Source organism: Mauremys mutica, chromosome 3 (genome assembly GCF_020497125.1).
Source record: "Mauremys mutica isolate MM-2020 ecotype Southern chromosome 3, ASM2049712v1, whole genome shotgun sequence".
Classification (NCBI taxonomy): domain Eukaryota; kingdom Metazoa; phylum Chordata; order Testudines; family Geoemydidae; genus Mauremys; species Mauremys mutica.
Genome location: NC_059074.1, coordinates 111,264,863 through 111,283,961, shown reverse-complemented (window position 1 = coordinate 111,283,961; position 19,099 = coordinate 111,264,863). Strand labels below are relative to the sequence as shown.

Genomic DNA, 19,099 nt, shown 5'->3' with positions numbered 1-19,099 from the left:
CGTGTCAGAAATGCAGGAGGACATATGCTAGGCCATATGACATAAGGCCTTTTGACTTTTCACCAACTTTTTAAAATATTCCAAAAAAGTTCATCTTGTTAATTCATTAACTGATAAATTTTACATAGTACATCAATGTTCTTTCTACAAAAAATGCATACATATAAAGAAACAGCGCAGACTTAAGGCTGCTAGGGAGGTAGGGCAGCTATAGCTCCCTTCCTTTCATAGCTAGTTTTGTTCCTTCATTTGGTCAGAACATAATGAAAGAGGTTGATCAAAATGCAAGGGATTTCTCCCCTCTGTCGGCAGTTCTCATCCCTACTAACCCTGGAAGAAATAGATCAATGTACAATAGCAGTATGTTTTGCTGTCACAAGAGCACCATACTGACTGAACCTAGCTTGCTTAAAGGAGATAAAAGGCCAGCAATCCTCTTGGCTACGTACTCAAAGTACACACATCTAGGATGTGATGCCATGATTTTAAAATAAGTTTCGAAATTGGTGCTCCCATTGCAGAGAATAGCAAGGTATTTTCAGTTTCTCTTCCCGCAGCAATAGCATCAGTGAATTTACATGAATGGTTATCTAATGGAGATGGGTAAGAGGATGACTACTAAGAAGAACATAAGTCTGTTATAAGAACAGGAGTACTTGTGGCACCTTAGAGACTAACAAATTTATTTCAGCATGAGCTTTCGTGAGCTCACTTCTTCGGATGTTCTTTTTGTGGATACAGACTAACACGGCTGCTACTCAAACCTGTCATAAGTCTGTTATGCGGTTATCAGCACGCTATTGCTGCTGAAGATGTGCTATGCATAAAACTGCATTTCAAGTACTAAAGTTTTAGATTTTTTAAAAACATCAACTTTCCACATCAAAAACCCCTTACAAATAAATAAATTGGAGAAGATATACTCCCTTTCAAAGCTCAAATAAGACCATGTTAATAGTTTGCATTTTGCAAAAACACTAAACCAGGTTATACCTGAGTCAGGGATGCTGCAAATAAAAAAGATTCTGATAAATTCACACAGCTCTACCTTACAAGATATTTTACTTCTTTGGTAGTTCTATTTAAACCAATTATGAAACACTATTGCTGTGTAATTTTTTGCAAGTAATAAGACAGTAAGTTAAATATAACAATCTCTGTACTGATGAATCTGGTGAAGTGGGTTTTAGCCCACGAAAGCTTAAGCCCAAATAAATTTGTTAGTCTCCAAGGTGCCACAAGGATTCCTCGTTGTTTTAATCTCTATAATGGTATGCATTGTGTTTCTGTCTTAGAGATGACCACAAACCATTAAAATGTGTGTGTTAATGGTGTGTTTGGAGGAAACCCTTTCCATTCTTTAAAATATTCTTGTATAAAATCTGCATTAGTAGAGATTAAACATTTGGCTTCAATTAATTATCCGTACTAAGGCATGTGGATTATTTATCAGAGATGATGGTAGAGAATACAAAGGATTAGGTAATTGCATGATTGCTGGAACAGTTTCCTCTCTCCCGGCAAAAAAAAAATACATGCCAACAGCTGGAAGCTAAAGATTAATTTATCAAGCAAACAACTTTTTAAAAAGTTAAATTTAAGTACATCTCTTTCTTCTCATAAGACAACAAAGTCTTTTATGTCATCAGTTATTCTCCTCTCGCTCATTTAAAAAATAAAATAAAAAACAAGAATTAAATTCTGTGTTATGCCTTTTTGAAGTGCAGCACAGAATAAGCTGCCCTGGGGAAGGATTTTTTGCTTGCTTTGCACCCTCTTGATTATGGAATATTCTAGGGGCTGGAGCGGGTCTAACAATTTATTCAGTTCTGTGGGTCTGTCCAAGTCATGGCAGCCTCCTGGGCTATGTGCTATAGCGCTGCCTTGAATCTCTGCAGTGCTATGTGCTACAACCCTGCCTAGATGTACTGTGAGCTCCAGCCATGCATGCTTGGGCTCATTAGGAGTCCTCAGGAGGCAGTCTTTCGACCGTCTTTCACAGTTCCTGTATCTGGAGGATCCTCCTATGCCCTCAACCAAATGTATTTTGGTGGCGCCACAAGTAAAAGATATGGTACACGTATATGATTGAACAAATCATGCCAAAATCAGTTCCTAAAACTAGAGACATAAGGTGGGTGAGGTAATATCCTTTATTGACCAACTTCTGTTGGTGAGAAAAGATATTACATCTCGTCCACCTTTTGTCTCTAACATCCTGGGACTGACACAGTACACCACCACTTTCTAAAACTAGGGTGTTATTTAAATGGACTAACAAAAAAACCCATGGTGAGTGAACAGCAAGTTACTTACCGGTACATCAAATTCAGATGTTCAAAAATATTTTATTGCCATTAAATGACTTACTTATATGAGAGGTGCGAAGTTTTTTCACAGACTCTGAATATAAGTTAGAAAGGCCGCACATGCAAGAAGCCACAGTCAGCATACCTTAATGAAGCAATGAAAAAAGGAAAGACGAGACACCAACATAGTATGTTTGAGACAGAAAAACCTACCGAATAACTTGAATAATCAGAATTATACAATGCTTTTGCCAGGCAGACAAACTGTTAGTAAGTGCAACTAAAATCTGAATTAAAAAAAAAAGTCTAAATATCTGAATTCACACAAGCAAAGATTCTGTTTTCATTATCTTTATGAGCTGTACTGGATATTTCAGCTAATAAGCATGTACACAGATGCGACAGAAGGGTTCAGTTAATCATGCTGACAAGATGTTACAGTGACAAAGGCCAATAGCACTAAACAAGTAGTTTCTAATGTCTCCCAGAGTGACTTGTAATCTGACCATATAAAAACAGTATTTAAGATTGCTAACATTTTTCCCTAATTACCTAAAATATTAAGCCTATCTGACTGCCTGTTTTGATCATATGCCATGGAGGTGAGGAGGAAGTTTCTGTTCTTTTAAAATGAAACTTTTATCTATTAGGGAAAATCAAAGACTAAAAATCTTTGAAATGCTTTATAATACAGTAGGTAATATCAGCAGCAATTGGTGCCTTTTTTTAGTTTTGTGTTCAAAGTTCAACAATTTAACTTCATTTTGTAGTTATTTTGATGTTTCTCAAACCAATAATTTACTATCAAGAAATACCTACCTCAGTTACAGCATCTACAAATCTAAAAAAAGAACAGTGCGTATGTGACACCTCAAGATAGCAACCTGGAGCCCCATATTCACCGCTGCCATATGATTATGATATGTTTTGTACAAAGTATGCCTTGTGAGGTATCATTTTAAAAGTATTGACCTTAATATCCCATTGGATCGACTATACTATCATTATATGTGAAGTTATGAAGTTTTCCTGTATGTTGGGAGAAACACCCACAGCTTTCAGTTGCAACAAAGAAGCAACCATCATGGTCCAAACAGGTGTTAATGGCTCATCGAGAAGAATTTACTATCCCAGAGGCTTCTCAGAGAAGGCAGGTATGCAATGGGACTGTTTGACCAATAGGGATTGCCTGACCCCCATGTCACAGCAAGGATTTTTCTAGCTGCAGGAAGAAAGTATAAAAAAGGGACAGTGACATTATCACTTGTCTCTCTCCCTCCCTCCCTCCCCCCAGTCTCAACACCTGTAGATTCATCTAGAAGACAAAGACTTGAAAACTAGGGAAATTAGTCCCAGGCTGGAAGGGAGTCCAGTCTGCGTATTGAGGAACTGTAAACATCTGTTAGAGTGAGAGACCGCTTGATTAAAATCTTGCTTAGTCTGTTGAAATTAGAAACTTAGTGTAAATTCTATTTTTATTTCTTAGGTAACCAACTTTGATCTCTATGCCAGCTACTAATAATCACTTAAAATCTGTCTTTCTGTAGTTAATAATCTGTTTTATACTGTATTTTACCTGAAACAGTGTGTTTTTGTTTGAAGTACTTGGGGAATCTCAGCTCAGATTACAAAGGCTGGTGCATGTCAACTTTCCTATGAAGAAGAAGTAGCAAACTTATTAATGAGTTTGCACTGGCCAAGGGAACCTTGAGCAGTGTAAGATGGTATCTCTCTGGGGTGCGAGGCTGGGAGCCGGGGTGACTTGCTGGTGCCTCTCTCTGTAAGATTCACGCGTGGTTCAGGGATTATTCATGCAATTTAGCTGGGTGTATGGCTCCACATGCTGATGGCTGAGTGATCACAGCCCCTGGAGGAGTTTTGCTACTTATCACTGGCATAGCTTTGAGAGTTAAAATTAAGGGGGCACAGCAATCCCACAATTCCAGGTTGTACCGCGGGGATCCTGTCACAGCGTGAAACACTTGAGATAAAATAAGAACATGCTTCAATCTTCTCCTGGCCCACTTAATCTGAACCAAAACTATCACTGGATAAAATTTATCGAATAATTTCTTTTTCATTGAAAAGTGGCCATTTTCAGGTAACAATTTTTTTTATGTACACTATCATTTATCATTTTCAAAATAATGTTTTTTCATTTTAAAAATATCCATGTAACTAAGCTGAACAAAAAAATGTTTTTCAAAAATATTAGCTGTTTTTATTTCAGAAATTATAAATGAATAATTTGAACAAAAGGTCACAGCAATTTAAGAAAAACAGAACAGCGATTTCAACTCCTCCCCTCCACACCTAATTTTTTGACCCGCTCTATTTTACAAGTTTGGATTTGCAAATTTAAAATATCCATTTATATGTCATACACTGAGGTTTCTCCTCTAAGAAGCACACAATATTCTAAGAGGCCAGATAATTATGGACATTCCTAGTGATGAGAAATTTTAAACTAATAACAGCAGAAGCAAAAGGTAGCCAGTTGTGATGTCCCTTCTATGCTGAGAAAAGGGGTATATGTAGGGGTACGTCTACACTACCCACCGGATTGGCGGGTAGCGATCGATCTACTGGGGATTGATTTATCACGTCTCATCTAGACGCGATAAATTAATCCCCGATCGCTCTCCTGTTGACTGCTGAACTCCAGCTCGGCGAGAAGCGGAAGCAAAGTCAATGGGGGAGCCGCGGCAATCGACCCCATGCCGTGAGGATGCGAGGTAAGTTGAACTAAGATATATCGACTTCAGCTAAGCTATTTTCGTAGCTGAAGTTGCATATCTTAGGTCGATCCCCACCCTAGTGTAGGCCAGGCCTAAGTGTGAGAAGATCTATGGGGAGAGCAGATGTGTCATGGAAATTGCAGGATATTGCCTAGGCATATTTACAAAACTCTGACAATTATAAAGAGATGTTGGTTATTTAATTAAGATATTTTAAAGTTCATATAACTATTTTGTATTTAATTTATACTTCTATGAATGTGTACAATGCTTGCTTATCTGTTGCTTAAGGTGCTTTTAACAAATTAAAAACACTATTGATCAAAATAAAAACAGCAAGTACCTCCCCACCATAAAGCTCAGTCTATATCAAAGCTTAGTCTCATAGCACAAATACAACTTAACAACAAGAGAAAAATGAAATCTGGGAGGATGGGACAAAAATGCAGTATTATACTTAAATCAGCAGGAATCTAGCATAGAGCCTCTCAGATACTTCAGTTATTGAATTGCGAAGAATCATCATGTAGGAGAATGCGAATACAAACCGATGTTCCATTAATTATTCTCAAAGATCAGACGTAATAGTCATTCAAAAATATATGTTTTGTGTTGCTAATGTGCTTATATTCAAAGTAGTGACTGACAGCACAACTATGAGTTATGAAGAAAGGTACCATTGTTGAAATGCAACATCCAGCAATTCTTACCTCCTGATGGTTGCCGAGATTTGCGAGGAGATCGAGGTTCCCTACGATAAGGATCATTAGAGCCATACAATTCAATGGTGCCAAGGTTCAAGAGCACTGTCTTCTGCAGGTAATCAACCATTGCAATACCATTACAATTGCCAAAAACTACTCTAGAAGAAGAAGAGTAGGAGGAAAGATTAAGGCTCCAATAAAGTTGCTAATAAGTCAAAAGTTGCTATTGTTTTTATTCTTGTATGTAGTACTGTACTTGACAAAGAATGATAAACACACTTTTAATTTTAAATTGATCTTTTAAATGAACCTGAAAAAGGATTAAAAAAACAATTGTGTGAACTAGTATTTTAAAGTGCAGTTCACTGCTCTAGAAAGTGACTAAAAATAGTACTTCCTCCTCAATAAACCAGCTTCCGGTAGCTACAGAGTTCACTTACTAAAGAGACAATTTGAATAGTTTTTACTCCTGTTTGACTCTGAAGAGACAACATAGCTGTGTGAGAATTAACTGGATTTAATTATGACTTGTTCATCAACAACACAGTTGCTAACTAAGCTGTAATTGTAGAAACTGGTGATGTTTGAGTCTAAAGGACTCTCCAATAATATCCGGATTCTAAGTTGGGTTTGTAGAGCTGGCATTTAGCAGAACAATCATTTTATTTGCAAAATGAGCAAATTTAACCAGAAAGGATTTCTACAACTCATTTTATAAAATCCACTTTTTACAGTAGATGCTTTTCTTCCACAGTTAAGTTTCATCTCTGGAATTTACATTTCCCTGTATATCTTTTTTTTTGGAAGTTCAATATATATTTATGATGTTTTAGATAGATAGATAGATTTACCATAGGCCAAATAATTGGGCAAATTGCCTAATGAAAGATTCTCTTAAAGAAGCCTCCCTCCAACCACCGAGACTCTGTTCCCTTCACTATAATGGATGCAAAATGTAATACTGCTGCCTATGCAATTCCTTTTGGTCATTTACTTTATTATTTTAGTGACAATCACTACAATTACAATGAGGAAAAGGTGGACTAAAGTTCCTAATATAAATCTCTATTTTAATGAACTTATAACTTGCTCTTAGCTAAAACAAGGCAGCTGGACAGGATTCTTTTAAATATATGACACAAACTCACATAGAACTCAGTTCATTTTAAGATTTTTGGTGCACAAAAAAATCTGAAATTTCTTGTTCATATAATTAAAAACATTTGAACTTTACATGTCTTTTTGTACATATAACTTTCAAGTTCTGTTTAGAGAAGCATCAATGCTTTTGTGTGTGTATGGTTGTTGTTTTTTTTATAAATTCAAATAGATTAGTTTAGGATATTCAGTAATAGTTTATAAATCCAGGTTTATAAACATACTTTAAATGACTGATTACCACTAAAGTCAAAATCCTCCAAAAGATACCACCAGTTACAATACAAATATTGCAGCTATTTATTTTAAGTATAGGGGAAAACTGATAGCATCTCCAATATTCCTACATAGTGGGTATAAACAAATGTTGACTTTTTAAATGACAGCTAAGCTAGTGAAATTTATTAGAAAACTAGGAAAAAGTACAGAATATACTTACAGACCATAGGCGGAGTTCACTGCCAAACTGGTTATCTGCTGCGGAGGTTCTCCACTCACCCATACCAGCTGAATAACTAGTTCAATTTGATAGCCTGCAGACTGTTTGAGGGGAGAGCTTTTTATTCTGCAATATAAAAACAATGTATAATGTCTTTATATTAATCTCTCCACTTTGATACAATAGGATCTAATTAACTTGTAGAAGGCAGGGAGACTGAGTGAGAATTATTGAATTTTACAATCTACCAAATGAATACACACAATATAAATAAATAAGAATAATGCACCAAAAGTGTTCATTTCACCTTAGCTCCCATTATTTGTGATGATACTTAGATTTACGACTAAAAACAACCTGAGCAATGATTCTAAACACTGAGGGATGGGAAAGTGCAGAACAAGGGTTAACAGCACTAGTATCATATGATGGCTTTAGTAGAGAAAATGTGTCACAGATTCTGTGTTTCTAAGAGGGGAGAATTAGGAATTGTAGCTTTAATGAAAGAAGTTTATACTGAGGAGAGATTTGAATGTAATGTGTAAGTATGGCTAACTGAGGTAGGTAGGGGCTTTCAGGCAAAGGTTGCTGGTATGACAGAAAGGCACAAGAGTGCAAGATGAGAAAGTGGATTTTTAGACAGATAATTCTCTAGATTTGTTCTAGGCAAGCTGCTTGCACCAGAGGTTTTGAATACCATCCCATTCAAGGGTCCCCCATTTCTCCACAAAACACAGGCTCTGTGTGTTCCCTCCATTCTCTCTTTTCTCCCCCATTTTAGGGTTCCTCAATCCCCCTGCCAGGAGTTCTATGCATACCTCTTCTCATATGCCAGGATCTCCTAATTTCCCACCCACTAGGGGACCCATGCACTTCCCATCCCCAATACCAGGGTGTCCCATTCTTGCCCCATGAAAGGTGATCTATGTGCATCCCCATTTCCCTATACCTGGGTTCCCCAATCTTTCCCACACCAGGGCTGTCCGTGCCACCTTTCCTCCCTCCTTCCATTCAAGGCTCTTCTATTCTCCCTCCCATGGCTGGGCCTCTCTGCTTGCCCCCTTTTCCCCATTCCAGGGTCCCTATTCTCCCTCCTGTGCGAGAGGCTATGTGTATGTCCCCAATCCTCCTTTGCACCACCTCCAACTTCCCATTATTACTTGTCTTCTTTCAGTTAGAGACAGGGTAGCAACAAGTTAAAACTTAATTGGGAGGATAGCCAGAGATGAGATGGGCTATCGTTCTGCTGGAAGGCATTAATGAGTGCCATCAACCAGTTGCTTGATTTACAGACAATTGCAGAGGTGCTTGAAGTTATGACAGGGTCAGATGACAGGTGCCCAACATGCCCCTCCCCCCATGTTTCCCTTTTCAGTTTTCCAATTTTCTCCAAGATCAAAAGAGTTCACTGTCGCCACTGTTCCCTGAAATTCTGGAATGGAGTGGATGCTGTGTTCAGAAGTTTCAGCATTACATACAGAGAGTAGAAATGATGCTGAGTTGAGTGCAAGACCTTTGTACTCACACAGCTCAGCCAAAAATACAATAGGAGTATGCGCTAACTTTTTCCCAGGTTTTATTATTTAAGTTAGTGTTTTATATTCTACAATTCAATATATTGGTAGGGCGTAAAAGAGCTCCCACACATAGAAAACAAGTGTGTCCACAGAATCATTTTTTAGACTGTGGATTTAACCCAGGATCACAAACTAAGATGGCGTGCTTACTTTTACAATTTAGCAGCTAAAGCACATGCCAATCCAAATATCAAATCTGCAGGTGAGGATTTTTAATTGGCATTGTCATCAGGTTAAATATGGTGATCTAGAGGTATAACAACACTGCCTTTAGCAAGGTAAAAATTGGGAAAACCTCACTCCATTCCTGATTCCTCAAGTGAACAGTAGCTGGTATTAGAGAGACCAAGTGGGTGAGGCAATATCTTTTATTGGACCAACTTCTGTCGGTGACAGAGACAAGCTTCTAAGCTTACACAGAGCTCTTCTTCAGGTCTGGGAAATATACTCCGAGTGTCAACTAAATACAAGGTGGAACAGATAAGCATAAGTAGTTAACACATTTCAAAGGACAATTCAAGGTGAAGTGTAGTAAAGTTGGAGAAAGTTGTTCTCTCTTGCCACAAAGAGCAGGACAAGAGGCAGTGGGTTCAGGCTGCAGCATATCAGATTTTGATTAAATCTCAGAAAAAATGTCCTAACTGTAAGAACAGTAGGACAATAGAACAGACTGTCTAGGGAGACTGTGGAAACTGCTTCACTGGAGGTTTTCAAAAGGAGGCTGCACAGCCATCTGTTTTGCATAGTTTAGCCACAACAAATCCTGCATTTTGGCAGGGGATTAGACTAGATGACCCTTGCTGTCCCTTCTAACCCTATAATTCTAAGTGGCCTGTTAACACCTCTCAAGTCATAGGGGTGAAAGGGAGGCGGAAAAAAGGCAGCTGCAGGAGGAGGGTTAGTCGGTTACAGATTTTTGTAATGAGCCATAAATCCGTATCTTTACTGAGTCCATCATTTTTCATATCTAGCATAAATTTAAGCCCCAGACTTGTCTTTTGAAGGTGTTGTGCAGATTTCCTTTGAGGATGAGGACTGGGAGGTCAGATATAGAGTGATTGCTGTCTGAAAAGTGTTCATCCAGAAGTGATATGGTGTTTTTGTCTTTTTTTTTTTTGTATGAGTTTGATCAAGAGCATAGTTTCAGTCCCATATTTGTTCTTGGGGCATATAGTGCACTAGATGAGATACATCACATGTTATGCTAGGCATGGGTAGGAACAATAGATCTTGAAAGGTGTCTTGTCAGAGGTATGATCATCATAACTGTGGAGATATGTCTGCAGGTTTCGCATCTGTTGTTCTGGCAGGATCAAGTGCTGCTTTAACTTCATATGCAGGTATATCCAGACAATCACTACACTCTCGAATGAACTCACACAAAAAATCATGTTTGTTACAGTATTTATAATTAACCGATGGAACAGATGATACATCTATGATCACTTCTAAGGTCAGAAACAGAAATTTGAAAAGATCCATTAGAACAGGTCATCTACTCCATCCTTCAGACCAATGTTTCCCAAAGTTTGGGTCACATCACCTAGAGGGGCTTGAAGAGCAAGTGGTGAGTGTGCAAAAAGAGGTGTCTCAATTGTTCTCCAGAGTCTCAGAGACTTATTTGTATCCAGTTTAAACTAATTAATATGGTTGCAAATAAAACTTTAAAAACATTAAGCAAGTGTAACCAATACAGATATGTCTCCCTGAGGTTGCAGAAAGCCTTAGATAACGGTTCTGAGGTATGAATGGCCCCAATTCATTTCAATGGATGTTAAATCAGATACCATGATACTTCAGGTGTCAACACTTAACTATTTTCTCATCAAAACATTTTAGAAAGGAGTATATTATGTTTTATATCAGCATTTTCCTAAGTGTGGAGTATGGCCACTGAGTGGGCATAAAAGACTAACTGGGAATGAGGTATGTAAAATTACGATAGGCACTGTTAAACAACAGATGGTAGGGTTTTCTCTATGTGTGCATATTGCATGGGGGGTGGGGTATTCTTGTGCTCAATAGGTTTCAGATTCCTGAAATTGGGCTCAACTTTCACAAGCTTGCAAAATGTTGCCTTAATCAGTATAGGATTGTCCAAAGGCTATGACAGATTTTCTGTAGTAATATGAATGCACACAAGCACTTATGTCAGCATAGTCTTGTCAAGGTTCTGATCAATGAAAATAAGAAGATACAATATTATTAACAAAAGTGCACCATAAACTTTCCATGTTCTTACACTTACTTTAAACACGGGACATTATCACGGAGCCCATCAGATGAGCTGCTGCTTGTAGATGGATGTGACTGGGGGGCAATGGACTGAGGATTGGAACCTGTGCCTGGAGTTGGCAACGGTGGTGCTTGTTCACCATCTGGAGATTCTACATCATTTATTTCATACAGCAGCCGTACTTCAAGCATCTGTAAATTAAACCAAAGCAAAAGCAACAATAAAATACACTATCTTTCTTCTCTATGAAAACCACTCTCCTTTGATTCCCACATTTGCCTCTTGAAAGCCACAGAAATGTATGTGTGAATTAAGTAAAGTGCTAATAAAAACTCAAATGGACGATCATTATGTCAGGCCAGCTTTTGTACAGAAAAGCAGTTCAAGAATATCACCCCTTTTTGCAGCTCTTTGCTGAACAAAAATGAAATACTACATATATGGGCTAAGGCTCAGATTTTAAAACGTATTTCAGTGTTGCTGCACTCAGTGTCAGAATGCCTAACTAATTTGCCTAAAGCTCATTTTCAAAAGGCCAAAATCCCTTAACAGTCGATGGAATTTTGACTCTTAAGTGCCTAAATCCCATATAAAACAGATTTAGGCTCCTAAATCAGCTAGGCATGACACTGAGCATGCAGCAACACCTACATACCTTTAAAAATCAGGGCCTATGTGTTATTCTCGTACTATATCAACAGTACAATTTCTCAGTCACGAAACAGCATTTTCTTTATATAGTTACTGCAATCTCTTTTAGGTGAAATAGGTAAAAAGAATGGAACTCAAAGTTAAGGGTGAACTGTACCATACTTTAACACTGGGTAGAATTGGATACATCAAAACAATACTTAATGAGTTTTCCCACCGTGCTGATCTCTACACTTTAGAAAACATTAGACAAGTTTCACCCTTAATTCAGATTTCTCTTGCTTAGTTCTTTTCCTCTATTATAGTCTTAATATCATTTTAGTACAGTTTTTGGAGGGCAGATTTCCCCTCTTTTCTATTTTTTCCCCTCAACCAAATATTTTTGTCATCTATCAACTAGAACTTAACACGTAGGCTGATATATAGCAAGGTGCCAACCAGTAATTTGTAAAACTATACTGTCTTGAAAAACAGTTTCACTATCTCATAACTTTTTAAGCAATCATTTAGAGGCATGTACCTGTTAAAATAACCTGCGTGTTAATTACCCACTGTTATACACAGATAACGTCAAAAGATAAAAGAAAGCATGCTTAAATCCTTAGAGACTTTACCCAAGAAATAATATTAAAACTAGAAGAACTGCACTGCGATTAAACTTTGTTTAGAACAGATTATAAAGAATTTTAAAATGAATGATGTCATATTTGTTATAGCGTTCAAAATAATTTATCATCTCTTAACAGTTTTGTATATGAGTATGCAGGCATACAGTATGAGATTAATTCAATAAAGCTCTCATCTAGATCTTTGAGTTTTTGTACTGCCACCCATGACCCTAGTACCTGAAAGCCTTCTACGTAAGATCAGTAACAATGGTAAAATCTCTAATCGCCTTCAGAGAGTCTCTGGCAGTTCTCCATCTATGGAGTTGTAACTCTGCTTTGGGTAGGTTTGTTTTTGGTGCATGGGGGGGGGGGGGGGGAAAGAGGTTAAGAGTGGAATAAAAGAGGTGTTTGAATGGCGAGTGTCATTTATGGTGCAACGGCTTTCCCAAAGAGAAAGGCCTTGCAACATTTCCCAAAGACAGTCTCTTCCAGAAGACTATTCTACAGCCAAATCCCCTTGAGAATACTTGGTCTCCTGCTCTCACCCAAAGCAATGGCTCATGGATTGAAATTTGACCTTTGATGCAGCCTGGCCTTGATTCATCAACTGCTTTTAAAATTAGAACCAAAACCTTTAGCTGGTATAGGAACCTGACTAGGAACCAGTAGAGGAACTTAAGCACATACTTAATTGCCAATGAAGTTAAACTTAAGCAGGTGCTTTAGTGCTTTGCTGAATTGGGCCTATTAAAGACACACATCCAACTCCTATAAAGAGACATAAATAGAGAAATAAAACTTTTATTCAAATTTCTTTTTTGCAAAAAGCTGTTCCTAGTTTTGAACATCTATGTATGAGAATTTAACCAACAGGATGAATCATGATAAAAATCCAAACCATCAATATATTTCTATTACAGCCGAAATCCATACAATTAAAGAAGTGATACTATTACCGGAATGACTTCTGTTGTCACTTCCTGTTTGCTGAACCTGTAAATAATGACATGCGCAGAAACTCCTGCTATGCACAGCATCCTACTTTCTGGACACCACGAGATGATCTGAATGGCATATGGATCTTCATCTACTATATCTGTGTTTGGCTTGTCATCCTTATTTCGTGATTTTTCAAATACTTTAGCTGTTTTTAGTTTGTAAAGTACTTGCAGTGTTACTAAGAATAAATAAGAATATATAACAAAGTTAGTTTTCAATTTAAACAGATATCTTTCTCTAATTCATTTCTCCTTTTTGGCGCCTTTTTCACTTTACAAAAGTAACCAAACAATTTTCACCAAGAGGGAAGCACAAAAGCAGGGTTACATAGTGTTAACATTCTCAGTTCTTTCATGAAAATATATCCACATTTAGACATTTAAAAAGGAAAAAGCCCTCAGAACTTCATAAATCTAGGCTAAAAATCAGTTACTCTCTCCTAGAAAGAAATCAGGTGAAGATGGAAGAGTTACAAAACAGGATATCCATGCACCAGGAAATATAGTACTCCTACAACATATAAAGGATAAACTTCTTCCTTTTGAGCTGTGCTTGAATACCAATGACACAACATGACTCTAAATATGTGTATGTACTTCTTTGCATACTAGTGTCAACAATGCTCTTCTAATTCAAAACTGTATCGGAAATAGTTTATTCTCTAACCTTAGGACCACTGAATTATTTGGGTGCATTTATACAGGAACTTAATTCTTTTCTGTGCTTTGCTAGCAAGAATTGTGGGATAACTATTTCTAGCTGCTATTATTTAACATGAGCTTATATTTTGTAAATATACACTTGTTACTTTTTGCATTAGAAAGAAGTAAATATAGACACAGAGGTACCTCACTAAAATTAATCTGTTTTTCTGCCCTTCTCCTCTCTCCTATCTTTATGCCAATAGAGGAGAACGCCAGGAAAATAAGACAGAGGTTTTAAGAATGTCAACATTCCCATTTCTTGTTCCAGCCTGCTCTAATAATTTGTTCTCTTTTTGGGGAGTAAAAAAATCAGTCAAACACTAAACTATTCAAAAAAAATTTATAGTCCCAAGTTAAGTCTATTACAATTCAAAAAGATTAACATAAGGCACTGACAGTGTGTGAAGCAGATAAAATGAGAACAGCTTGCCAGCAATTATACTACAGAAACATGCAAGTTTAGGGAACTCTTCGGTTGTCTGAGTAAGTTATTATCGTTATTCAAAATACATACTTGCAGAGGCATCCCAAAACTTGATTGACCCATCAGCATGTCTATGAAATTAAAAAAAATAAAAATTGAAAAAACACATTCCTGGAAAAAATAAGGGGGTTAGCAATGAATAGGGGAGATTTAGACTAGATTACATTATTGATTTAGCATAAACCACAGAGCTAGCATATTCTGATTAGTATTATGACTCTGTTGCACTACCAGTAGGTACCATGGCAAAATTTTTAAGAAGTGCTTAGTGATTTCAGGTGCCTCAATTTATGGTACACAGCTTGAGACATTTTAAGAGTTCTGAATTTTTCTAAGAGAGTTGTGTGCCCAAATCAATTGAAGTTCAATAGGGATTAGGCACAGACATCTAATTTGCTTCTGAATTTGCCTCTGAAAATGTCAAATCACAGACTAATAGAGAGACAAGGTGGGTGAAGTAGTACCTTTTATTGACCCAAGCTTGAAAGCTTGTCTTTTTCACCAACAGAAGTTGATCCAAGAGAACATATTACCTAACCCACCTTGTCTCTCTAATATGCTAGGACTAGCATGTTCTACAAAAAATTGCATAAAGTCACAGACTAAGATCTTCTAGGCAGGGACAGCATCCTTCTGAATTTCTGTTCAGTGCCTCACTCAGTGGATTCCTAATTCTGATTGGTGCCTTTGGGTGCTAAAGAAATATACGATCATAAATGTTTAGTTCTGCTCATGTTCTTCCAATGCTGTCCTGCCTGGTCTTTCAGGGTACGTCTACACTACGGGACTATTCCAAATTTGCATAAACCGGTTTTGTAAAACAGATTTTATAAAATCGATTGCGCGCGGCCACACTAAGCACATTAATTCGGTGGTGTGCGTCCGCGGTCCGAGGCTAGCGTCGGCTTCTGGAGCGTTGCACTGTGGGTAGCTATTCCCTAGCTATCCCATGGTTCCCGCAGCCTCCCCCACCCCTTGGAACTTCCGGGTTGAGATCCCAGTGCCTGATGGGGCAAAAATCATTGTCGCGGGTGGTTCTGGGTAAATGTCGTTAGTCACTCCTTCCTCTGGGAAAGCAACGGCAGACAAGCATTTCGCGCCTTTTTCCCCTGGATTGCCCTGGCAGATGCCATAGCATGGCAATCATGGAGCTTGTTTTGCCTTTTGTGACTCTCACCGTATGTGTACTAGATGCCGCTCACAGAGGCGATTCAGCAGCGCTACACAGCAGCATGCTTTTGCTTTTGCATGACAGCAGAGATGGTTACTAGCCATATTGCACCATCCAACCCTTCCATAAATTGGAACTAAGATGATCATGGCTACCAGTCCTTTTGTACCATTTGCTGCTGTCATAAGTGCCCCTGGCAGCTCTTAGCCAGGGGCGCAAAAGCCAAAATTGGGAATGACTCCCTGAGTCAATCCTTCCTTTTTGGTATCTAAAAATAGAATCAGTCCTGCCTAGAATATAGGCAAGTGTACTAGATAACCACTGTATCATAGAACCAGAGAGCACAGCTGCTCTGTGTCAGATCCTGCAGAAATTATGATCTGTATGCTATTCACAGGGGGTGCTCCTGTAACAACCCCACCTGTTGATTCCGTTCTTCCCCCAGCCTTTCTGGGCTACCGTAGCATTGTCCCCCCACTTGTGTGATGAAGTAATAAAGAATGCAGGAATAAGACATGGTGACTTGTTAGTGAGAAATGAGTGGAAGGCAGCCTCCAGCTGCTATGATAGTCCAGACAGGACATTAAGGAGTGTGTAGGAGAGAAGTCCAGCATCCCTCTGCTAGTCCAGGGGCAACTGAATCTTTTCTTTACACATGAAGGGTGGGGGCTGATGGAGCTCAGCCCCCTGTTGCTATTATGAGGATGGTTACCAGCCATACTGCACCATCTACAAGGAAAAATTAGGGCCAGGCGCCCTTGATCGACCTGACGGATGCTAGTCAGCATGGTTACAGCCCCATGTGCCAATAGGCTGATGACGAGGATGGTTACCAGTCCTTTTGTACCATCAGCCACCCATGGCAGGGGGGGAGTGAGGATGTTGGTGTTGACGGCTGCAGCATCGTGTCTATCTGCAGCATTCAGTAAAGATAGGGTGACATGTAAAAGAGTCAGAGGATTGTTTTCCCTTTCGCTTCTGGGGGTGGGTGGGTGGGGTGAGTAGATTGCCAAGCTATGCCCTGACCCACCGCGGACACTGTGTTTGACCCTAGAAGCATTTGGAGCTCAGCCAAGAATGCAAATACTTTTCGGAGGCTGCAGGAACTGTGGGATAGCTTCAGTCCTCCAGTCCATGAGCGTCCATTTGATTCTTTGGCTTTCCGTTACGCTTGTCACGCTGCAGTGCGCTGAGTCCCTGCTATGGCGTCTGGAGATTTTTTAAAAAAGGATTCTGAATTTCATCTTCTGTAATGGAGCGCTGATAGAACGGATTTGCCTGCCCTTACAGCGATCACATCCGCATGGTCCGTGCTGGAGCTCTTTTTTTATTTTGATTTCGGACTGCATCGCCACCCGTGCTGATCGGAGCTCCACGCTGGGCAAACAGGAAATATTCAAAAGTTTGCGGGGCTTTTCCTGTCTACCTGACCACTGCATCTGAGTTCAGATTGCGGTCCAGAGCGGTCACTGGTGCACTGTGGGATAGCTCCCGGAGGCCAATACCGTCGATCAGCGTCCACACTAACCCTAATCCGATATGTTAATACCGATACTAGCGTTACTCCTCTCGTTAGGGAGGAGTACAGAAACCGGTTTAAAGAGCCATTAAAATTGATATAAGGTGCCTCCTAGTGTGGACGGTTGTGGCGTTAAATCGGTTTTACGCTCCTAAAACCGGTTTAAACGCCTAGTGTAGACCAGGCTTCAGATCCCCTTTTGACTTTTTCCTGCTACTCCTTTAGAGTGGAGTTGCTTGGACTTATTCTCATTTAAAAGAAAAAACTGACAGTTTGGTAATCCTTTGATTACTGAACTCAACAGCTATCTAAACATGAACATATATTTAAAAGCAGTGTTTCAAGAAAGCCTATGATGTCAATTAAAATAGTTTAAACATTATCAAAGAGTTATAAATAGCAAAGGAAAATATATTTAAGAATTAGTGACAACAAGCTAATGCAGTATGTTTGAGGTGGCAGCTTATTCTAGTTGATACACTTCCTGACTGGAATTATAATATTATAGTTATAATTATAACAATAGTTATGCACTGGATCAGGTTAGCTGGGGAGGTTGTGGAATCCTTGTTGGAGATTTTTAGGAACAAGTTAGACAACCACTTCTCAGGGATGGCCTATGTATGCTTGGTCCTGCCTTAGTATGAGGGGATGGACTAGATGACATGTGGCATCTTCCACCCTACAATTCAATGATTCTGTTATTATAACAATGATGGATACTAGAGAGAAAAAGTACAATGAAAGAACCCAGGAAGAAAAAGTGTTTTTTTTTTGCAAAGAGCATAAGTAACTGTTGTTTCTAGATATATTATGCAATACGCAACAATATATCAGGTATTTTAGTAATTGTCTACATATTACGTGACAATGAGATGAGAATCTCCCACAAAAGCAAGTTGGTAACAATGACTCTGGTCCCATCCTGCTTTTGCATGAGGCTATGGTTCTCTTTGCAACATATAGTTGGCTTCACTTTGTTTTAACTCCAAACACTTCGATAGAGTTGCACAGACAGAATATCATCACTCAGTGTATGTAATAGATACATAGCAACCATATTTTTTCAATGTGTTATTCAAAAGCTATTACTTGTAGGTTTTTTTTAAGATGAGTTTTCTGTACATTCCATTAATTATTTACCCTCCCATATAAATTGTTTTGTTTTCTACAGGTTCTGTGAATATGAACTATAAAAATGCACTCTAGTTATTTTGAGTAAGTTAGCATACTATCTTATCACTTACCCTGTAATAATGATCTCTGGGTAGCTCTGAGTGACCAAACCCCAGTTGCCTCCACTGATAGGCCATTCCTAGAAGGTTAATAATAACAGACTGAAATAAATGACACTTTACACTGGCATTATCAAATAAGTATATGCACACTATACCATACCTTTTTACTGTAACCTTGACGTTTCTGTCGAGCCCCAACTGAATAAAGTGCAGGAATGAGGTCCGCAGGACAATCAGCAAAATACTCACAACAGGTAACAGGAGATTCATGTATATTCAAAGGATAGGGATTTTCAAATATAGGATACCTTTATTGGAGGAAAGGGAAACATTGTTAAACCAACAAAAGAAAAGCGTTCAATTTAATCCAGAATATAAGTGAAGAACCGAAGCCTGTCAATTTGCTTTAAAAAAATTTGTATAACTTTACTATCTGCCAAATAAGTTACAGAAATAGTGCAGATTGGATTGCTTCTTAGGGCAGGGACTTCTTGTCTGTCTGAAAAGTATTCAGCACACTCTGGGTAGCATTATGCAAAAAACACAAATAATAAATGTGCCTAC

General features: G+C 38.5%; 1 protein-coding gene across 10 annotated transcripts in view; it reads right to left on the bottom strand.

Annotated features, from left to right (window-relative positions):
• Window positions 1-19,099, bottom strand: part of STXBP5 (syntaxin binding protein 5) — a 212,370-nt gene that overhangs the window by 60,002 nt on the left and 133,269 nt on the right. For all 10 annotated transcript variants that reach the window (XM_045009874.1, XM_045009875.1, XM_045009870.1 and 7 more), the window contains 7 exons: window positions 18,696-18,843; window positions 18,545-18,612; window positions 14,638-14,678; window positions 13,377-13,597; window positions 11,174-11,352; window positions 7,349-7,474; window positions 5,758-5,909 (listed from right to left, as the gene is read on the bottom strand). In XM_045009874.1, the coding sequence (XP_044865809.1) occupies window positions 5,758-5,909; window positions 7,349-7,474; window positions 11,174-11,352; window positions 13,377-13,597; window positions 14,638-14,678; window positions 18,545-18,612; window positions 18,696-18,843 (935 nt within the window). The remainder of the gene's footprint in view (window positions 1-5,757; window positions 5,910-7,348; window positions 7,475-11,173; window positions 11,353-13,376; window positions 13,598-14,637; window positions 14,679-18,544; window positions 18,613-18,695; window positions 18,844-19,099) is intronic.